The sequence below is a fragment of the Lampetra fluviatilis genome, chromosome 3, assembly GCF_964198595.1.
Source record: "Lampetra fluviatilis chromosome 3, kcLamFluv1.1, whole genome shotgun sequence".
Lineage (NCBI taxonomy): Eukaryota > Metazoa > Chordata > Hyperoartia > Petromyzontiformes > Petromyzontidae > Lampetra > Lampetra fluviatilis.
The window spans coordinates 34,504,939-34,513,925 of NC_136277.1; the positions used below are offsets into that span (position 1 = coordinate 34,504,939).

Consider the following 8,987-nt stretch of genomic DNA (forward strand, 5'->3'; position numbering starts at 1 on the left):
GGCTCAGTGCTTTGGGAATTCCAGGTAGCGGTGGTTATTGTGCAGAACTCTCGCGCGTTGTTGATTATGACGATTATTACGATAATGAGGTTAAGAATAGCACATATCGTGTCATCCCGAGCCACCCTGCGCGTCACTCGTACGGACACACGGACACGAGTAGTGACCTGCAGGAGGAGGATGAGGCATTTATAATCATTAATTTTGCAGCGATGTAAAATGGTCTCGGTTATTGGCGGTCGAATGGTCTGAAAATGAAATGACTTGGGGAGGAGAATCTTGGTGAGGCCTATCATTGTCTTTATGAGAGATGAGCCGCCTGTTTACTTTGTCTAAACATGCCTGGCTCTGCTCGTGGTGTCACCTTTCATTAATTAATTTCCCAAACGCTATCATCACTCACGGTGGGACAGGGTATTACTCGCGGTGCGAGCAGTTGCTGTGTTGATACGGTAGCCGTAGATACTCAGCAACGCGGCTTTCATATTTCTCCTTTTAATTTCCAGGCGCAAACATGGGCCAGGCGGTCAAGTGGAACAGAAAGGGGGTGATCGTTTGTGCCGTCGCGATCGCCACAGGAGCGGTCTTCCTCGTGTGCGTCCGGAGTCACAGCGTGCCCAGGGAGCCGCGCGGACACGGGGAGACCTGGGACCTGAGCCGCTACGAGCTGCCGGACATGGACCCGCGCTTCCCCGTGAACTGCTCTGCGGTGGTGCGAGGCGACGAGGAGAGCATCGCTGAAGCGATGCTCCTCTCCATCACCGTCGAGTTCAAAAAGCGGCGCCCGCTCGCAGAGGACGATTACCTGAGGATAACGCGCAACTGCGACGCGTTCAAGCGCGACAGGAGGTACGTGACGGTGCCGCTGAGCGAGGAGGAGGCGGCCTTCCCCATCGCCTACTCCGTGGTGGCCCACCACCGCGTGGACATGCTGGAGAGGCTGCTGCGCGCCATCTACGCGCCGCAGAACGTCTACTGCCTCCACGTGGACGAGAAGTCGCCGCCGCCCTACCAGGAGGCGGTGCGCGCTCTCGCCGCGTGTTTCCCCAACGTCTTCCTGGCCAGCCGGCAGGAGCGGGTGGTCTACAGCTCCTGGCTGCGCGTGCAGGCCGACCTCAACTGCATGCGGGACCTCGTGGCGGCGCCGCAGCCCTGGAAGTATTTCATCAACCTGTGCGGCCTCGACTTCCCCATTAAAACCAACCTGGAGATGGTGCGAGCGCTGCGCACCCTCAACGGGAAGAACAGCATGGAGTCCCTGCACACTCCGCGGGACAAGACGGTGCGCTGGGAGATACGCCATGAGATCGTGGACGGCGAGCTGCGCTCCACGCACGTCAGAAAGTCCCCTCCGCCCATCCCCACGCCCATGTTCTCCGGGAACGCGTACATCGTGGTGACGCGCGCCTTCGTGGAGCACGTGCTGAGCGACCCCACGGCACGGGCGCTCATCGAGTGGGAGAAGGACACGTTCAGCCCCGACGAGCACCTGTGGGCGACGCTGCAGCGCCTGCCCGGGGTGCCGGGCTCCTCGCCGCTGCACGACAAGTACGACGTGGAGGACATGATGGCCATCGCGCGCCTCGTGCGGTGGTCCTACATGGAGGGCGACACGCTGCAAGGGGCCGCCTACCCGCCCTGCCGCGGCACCGTGGTGCGCTGGGTGTGCGTCAACGGCGTGGGCGACCTGCCCTGGGCGCTGCGGCAGCACCACCTCTTCGTCAACAAGGTTGACTCGGCCGTGGACGACGTGGCCGTGCACTGCCTCGAGCGGCACCTGAGGAGCAAGGCCCTCGGGGAGGCCGTGCGCCCCTGTGCCGGGGCCGGCGCCAGCACAGCCGCCTGCGAGGAGACGCGGCCCAGGCACGTGGCGGAGCGCGGGGCCTAAGAGGAGTCGTTTCGATGGCTCCTCTTCAGAAGAGTCGTTCTGTGAGCCACGGCGGATGCGCGCCACGTCGCGTGACGAGGCACATCGACGACTCTACGCCTTTCATCAGTGAAGCCTGCTTCGTCCGGTGCCGTTGCTTGTACTTTACAAGTCGCATTGTTGCACTCACGTGGGGCGACCTCGCTGCCTCGCCCCACCGGTGACCTTCACCATGAATAGCCACGTCTCTGGATTCTCTGATGTCTGATTTTTAAGCGGGGCGCTATGCTTTGCAAATTTTTCAAAGACATTTTTTTTTCTTAATTTCTAGGGCAGGCTAAAAAAATGCCCAAAAGGTCAAGAGACCAGCGACAAACGGCACTATTTATCAAAGTTCTTGCATTCAGAGAGGTTATTAGAAGAATTTTGGAAGAGAGACGATGATGGGGTCAAATTTCAAAGTGGAGCAGTGTCAGGAAAGAAGCAGAGAAGTGTTGTGACCTGCAGTATGATGAGTGGGTGAGTGGGTGAGTGTGTTATTGTGACCTGCAGTGTGATGAGTGAGTGAGTGTGTTGTTGTGACCTGCAGTGTAGTGAGTGGGTGAGTGTGTTGTTGTGACCTGCAGTGTGATGAGTGAGTGAGTGTGTTGTTGTGACCTGCAGTGTGATGAGTGGGTGAGTGTGTTGTTGTGGCCTGCAGTGTGATGAGTGAGTGAGTGGGTGAGTGTGTTGTTGTGACCTGCAGTGTGATGAGTGAGTGAGTGTGTTGTTGTGACCTGCAGTGTGATGAGTGAGTGAGTGTGTTGTTGTGACCTGCAGTGTGATGAGTGGGTGAGTGTGTTGTTGTGGCCTGCAGTGTGATGAGTGAGTGAGTGGGTGAGTGTGTTGTTGTGACCTGCAGTGTAGTGAGTGGGTGAGTGTGTTGTTGTGACCTGCAGTGTGATGAGTGAGTGAGTGGGTGAGTGTGTTGTTGTGACCTGCAGTGTGGTGAGTGTGTTGTTGTGACCTGCAGTGTGATGAGTGGGTGAGTGTGTTGTTGTGACCTGCAGTTTGGTGAGTGGGTGAGTGTGTTGTTATGACCTGCAGTGTGGTGAGTGGGGGTGAGTGTGTTGTTGTCACCTGCGGTGTGGATGGGACTAAACCATGCAGCCGCGAGACGTAACAATGCACGGTGTACATATTGCTTTAGTTGCGAGCGCGTTGCCCATTGAAGCCCCACAGCTCAATTTCATATTCACCCGAAATTGCCGAAAGGTGTTTATGGAACAGCACGACCGTATTTATTGAAGGCACCTGTCGCTATACGGCACCTTGCGTTGGCCTCTGCAATACAAGCGGAGACCGAGAGAACGGCGGGGACGCGTGGAGAGAGAGAGAGAGAGGTGGGGGGGGCGCGCCCAGTGTCGGCCACGCGCGCCGTGGAGCGCGCGCGAGCGTCATTGTACAACCATTGTTCACACGTACAACCATTGTTCACGCGTACACCCATTGTTCACGCGTACAACCATTGTTCACGCGTACAACCATTGTTCACGCGTACACCCATTGTTCACGCGTACAACCATTGTTCACGCGAACAACCATTGTTCACGCGTACAACCATTGTGCACACGTACAACCATTGTTCACGCGTACACCAATTGTTCACGCGTACAACCATTGTTCACGCGTACAACCATTGTGCACACGTACAACCATTGTTCACGCGTACACCCATTGTTCACGCGTACACCCATTGTTCACGCGTACACCCATTGTTCACGCTACAACCATTCACGCGTACACCCATTGTTCACGCGTACACCCATTGTTCACGCGTACAACCATTGTTCACGCGTACACCCTTTGTTCACGCGTACACCCATTGTTCACGCGAACAACCATTGTTCACGTGTCTGACCTCTCCCAGATACAAGGAGAAGAATCAACACATTCGTTGATAACACCGTGAGCCCTAAAAGTAAAAGTAATTTAAATAGATTTCGATTTAAAGCTTTCGTGACTGCAGGGATTCATCTTCTTGGTTCTTTCGGTAAAGTCACGTAGAAGGGAAGTAATAAAATAATAAAAATAAAAATAAAACATAATAAAACAATTCTCACGACGTTTCGGCCACAACGCAAGCAGCCATCCTCAGGCGAAGAATGAAACACCCCAAGCTTGGAGCGTATATTTAAGCTGGGTTAGTATAAACTTACTTTAGTTTGTCATGCAGTTTATACTGTAGTTTTTTACGTGGTTGTTTAGTAACTACAGCTACATACTATTAACATTCCTTTCCTTTGTTAATGCTCCCCCCCTTCCCCCCCCCCCTTTGATGCTGCTAATCCTGCATAATGCACGGGCATAGTATTGATTTGGAACCCCCCCCGCCCACCTCCTACGCATTTTCCATATGCTGAATTCCTCTTGATATGCAAATTATTTTGTTTAGGCGCTCTTCTTCCCACCTCCCCCCCCTCTAACCCAGCTTAAATATACGCTCCAAGCTTGGGGTGTTTCATTCTTCGCCTGAGGATGGCTGCTTGCGTTGTGGCCGAAACGTCGTGAGAATTGTTTTATTATGTTTTATTTTTATTATTTTATTACTTCCCTTCTACGTGACTTTACCGAAAGAACCAAGAAGATAATTTAAATAGGCCAAGTTCCACGTGTAGTCGCAGACGTTGTCTTGGGAGCAACACGTTTTATTACAGCAACTCAACACACAACATAACGTAACCTACACTCGGGTGTTGAACGCCCAGTAAGCGGGCTGCACATAATGCCAACACATGATCCGCCGTGGCCTCGCAAGCCTGGCACCACACAGTGACACTCACAGTCACTACACGGGCAGTGAGCCCCTCCTCCACGACGCACAGAGGGCCGCTGCAGAGGCATCGTGGATACGGGTTTGGGAGGCGGTGTTATTGACATGTTTTGACTTCGATGAAACATAAACACAGGTTTACTCTTTCAAGCAATGAAACAGGGCGTGTTAAGATGTTCAAACACCAAAATAGATACCTTCTGCAGGCATCACGTTTGCATGACTCACACATACTTGTCGCAAAACATGCAAACAAAAGTGATCTGATAAAGATATACGCATCGTCCTTGATACTGATTGGCCTCCATCCGAGACGGGCTTTTTTGTGGCCTCATCTCACCAGCGGTAGACCAGCGGACGATACAAAGATCATGCAAGTTATATCGTTGAGTGTGCATGTGCACCGCCGTCAACACAGCAGCAGCAGCAGCGCCAGTGGTGGATGTGCTTCGTGTTTGGATCGAGCCGTGTGATGTGGATCACGCGTTGTGCAATCTCTCTCCCAAGGCAGTGGTTCCCGGCCTTGTTTAGCTCCTCTTGCTCCCCCCTCCCATGTCGAGTTCTGTTTCTACCGAGCAGTGGCCACCCCCTTGCCCGACCCAACGGGGTTCTGAGAAATAAATGTACGAATAATGAACATCAATATTGTAGCAAAATTGTCCATTTTGTAAGGTTTATCGTGACAAGCTGCTCGTAGCTACAAGCGCGTACAAACTAAATCAACAGATGCTCTGCACACGTGACGTTATTTGTTCGCGTTCGCTCGTTCCTCTTGGAGACCACGGCGTTTGCGATGAATGAGTTTCGAAAGGTTTTGTTTATACCGCTCTAGGCTACCGTATTGAAGTGAAATGTAATCGAAGTTATTTTATATCGCCAGATTCACACGTGATTATCCACCGATGACTCTCGTGTATGATATAATTTCACACATTTCTAAATGACCTCTCGTTCCCCCAAGGGGTCTGCGTACCCCCAAGGGGTCTGCGTACCCCCGGTTGAGAGCCGCTGCTCCAGAGTCACGCTTGGTGGTGCGACCCTCGTGTTCTGTGCCGAACTTATTTCGCACCGCGCATAACCAACGGCGCCCAATCGCATATCCAACCATTTCACAGCGAGTGGGATATGTGTGAAGACCGCCCTGTATTCTAAAAATGTGTCCATGTTTGAGATGTGAGCTTACGTTCTCATCGTAAATGGGCCATCAACAAAGACGATTGACCCAGACGGGTGACAACTTTGCACACTCTGGCGTGGTCGCCCAGGACACCGCAACGGACCCGTCGGGAAGTTTCGCAACATTTCTCTGATCCGCCAACCCTCGCTGCCTCCATCGTGATGATGGATCACAGACCACCAACGAGCCGCCCCCTTTGTGCCATCGGAGCACGGAGTCTCTGGGTGTCGCCGCCCCCAGGTGAGAGACGCAATGAGGTGGCTCGTCGTCTACAAAGAGCGCCCCTCGCGATTCGAGTTATTCCAGAGCGTGGCCCAACCGTGCCCATGAGCGAGGTGAGGGGGTGCCCCACGTGGGATTCTGCATCGGGGCCTCGGGCCTGCGGGGAACCTCCCCGGGTGGCCCCCTGCACCCTCGGTGGTCATTTGTACAAAGCCAGACACAAACATGAAATCATTGCTTAAATGATGGATGGTGTGAACCATCCCTTCCCATCTGTCCTCAATACTCAATGCGCATTGGTTGTGGAGAATATAAATAACAAAATAGACAAGCTGACACTTTTCTTCCTTCGCACGTTTGTGCAAAAGGTTCGTTTATGTTTTACGTGTAGAGACATATATAGTATGTGTAGAGACATATATAGTATGTGGAGACACATATACTATGTGGAGAGACACACGGGAAGTGGGCGTTGTGTCTGCCTTTTTACGGTGTTGAATGTTGGCAGCTATGGCACTGTATGTATCTATAATTGACTTTTTCGCACCGTACGTAGCCAACCTTGCCGATCGGTTGTCCACGTTCTGGAATGACCCGAGACGCGAGAGGGCGCTCTTTGTAGACGACGAGCGATTGCGCAGACGTGAGAACGAGCCACTCATTGCATCTCTCACCTGCGGGCATTTCACCCGGAGACTCCGTGCTCGATTGGCACAGACGGCGGCGCGTTGGTGCTTGCGATGCACGTGGCCTGTGATCCGACACTATGGAGGCAGCGAGGGTCGGTGGATCACACAAATGTTGCCCGACTCCATTCCCGTGGGCGTCGAGGAGGCGTCGTACCTTGACTGGCCAGGAGATGGCGGGATCGAGCATTCCCCCCTTGCGAGTGTTTTTTTTCCTGGGTGCTCCAGTTTCCTCCCACATGTCAACGGTTAATCGTCCGATCACACCTGAATACAGAGAGGACTGCAGAGCTTGGGCAACTGTTGGCGCTGGCCCATTGAGTTGCTCCTTGCGCCTCTATGTGGTGGCACGCTCCGAGTTGAACTCGGCTCGTGACAAGTTGAACTCGGCACAAGTTGTCATTACATAAAGCGGAGCCTCGAGGTAACGCCGATTTCTGAAACTAGCGGCGATTGTGCCTGCAACGACCTGGGAGAGAGCCGGTGGCACACGTTCGTGGTTTAACCAAGCCTCAAAGCCATCCACTCCACCCGGGACTCTAAACCCCGACTTGAAGACGCAGCACCTGCGGCTGCCCGACATTGAGCGCCACCACGATATTGGATATCGTACGGCACGAGGTCACCTACGATTGTGTCGTCCGTTCTGTAAAAATAAAAACATATCGCGAAATTTTAAATGTGTTCCAGGATAATTGGCGTCGTGGCGATTATATGATGTTGTAAATTATTTAACTAATATCGTGTAAATATCGGCGTTGTGCGTGTGTGTGCTCAGCGCTAGATGCCGTGCTGAAAAGGACTTGGGGAAATTCTTGCGCCGGGGAGCTGCAGTTGACGGACATTTAAGTGACCTTGACCTTCACTCGTCCTGCAAGCTACAGCGGCGCAATAAACGCGTGAAGCACAGCGTCATGGGGAAGCGTAGCTTGCGATCAGTGTCATATCGCGACAATCGTGCTTCGTATGGGGGGGGGGGGAAATAACATCGCGGAAAACCTTGACCTTGCAATGCCCAGGCTGGGCCACAGGGGGGCGCGCTAACCTCACCTGGCACCGAGTGGCCGCTGCACTTGGCGCTCCCTCTCCAACTCGGCCAACTGAGTTCGACTCCCTGACACAACAGGCAATGGGTGGAAAGGTAGGGACATGTCTGGACTGGTGCTGCAAGCCCCGACCAACTTCACCAATCCGCACTAACCGGCGCGGTGAAGTATGATCAATCAACAACCCCCATCACCGACGAGACGTGGGGAGGCCTCCATCCAGCAGTGGATTGACAAAGGGCTGTTCGTTATTACTTTGTGTGAACGCTTCCCCCAAGGTTCTACCGGAGACCCCGCTTGAGCCACGGGGGTGGGGGGGGGGCTCTCACGTGATCGGGGTAGACCGCGTGCCATTGCAACTAAACGAAGCGTTCAAGGACCTCTGCTTCCCGTGTTCATTTGCTATCTGATTATAAAACACGGCCCTTTTAGAAGCCAGTAGTACGACTCGGTAAAGCTTTCTTTGGTGAAAAACATGCCTCGATGTGCTTAAAATGTTGTTATAGAGATATGATTGCAGAGCTTGGCAAGTCGTTAGTAGCGCCCGCTCACCGCCTGACCGCTGCTTCCAACTTTGCGAGAGCCAATTTGCATGAACGTCGTCGCTATCTATAAAACGACAAATTATTAAAACTCATTGACTTCATCAACAATTTCATCATCATCATCATTAAAACGCACGATTCGTTTACAATGGAATTGGCCAAACATTCTACTGCAACAATAACCATAACCACATAATAGCGGTGAGAAGGCGACGATGATGATGCGACTGGGACCCATCGTAAGGCAGTACCCACTGACCAACTCGAGCTGCCTCTAATCCAGCCCTCTGGAGGCGGGCGCGGGGGCTGGGGGTCGATGGATCACGCCGAGATCACCGCGTGCTTGTCGCACACAGCCAGCGGAGGGCTGCGACGGAGCCCGGCCATGCCCGCGGGACGAGCGAGGTTGCTGGCCGAAGTGCACTGCGGCTATTGAACGAGTGCGTCTCACTCGTACGAGTGCGTCTCACTCGTACGAGTGCGTCTCACTCGTACGAGTGCGTCTCACTCGTACGAGTGCGTCTCACTCGTACGAGTGCGTCTCACTCGTACGAGTGAGACGCACTCGAACGAGTGAATGCTATATATGCGAATACCGGAGGCTACTCCGCTTCCCATGATGTCGGACGCTA

The 8,987-nt window shown here is 53.4% G+C and overlaps 1 protein-coding gene across 1 annotated transcript; it reads left to right on the top strand.

The window, feature by feature from the left end:
- Window positions 1-246: 246 nt before the first annotated feature.
- On the top strand, window positions 247-2,008 carry LOC144949889 (beta-1,3-galactosyl-O-glycosyl-glycoprotein beta-1,6-N-acetylglucosaminyltransferase-like). The gene has a single exon (XM_078879877.1). The coding sequence runs from the start codon at window positions 515-517 to the stop codon at window positions 1,886-1,888; it is 1,374 nt and encodes a 457-aa protein (XP_078736003.1). The 5' UTR covers window positions 247-514; the 3' UTR covers window positions 1,889-2,008.
- Window positions 2,009-8,987: the final 6,979 nt, after the last annotated feature.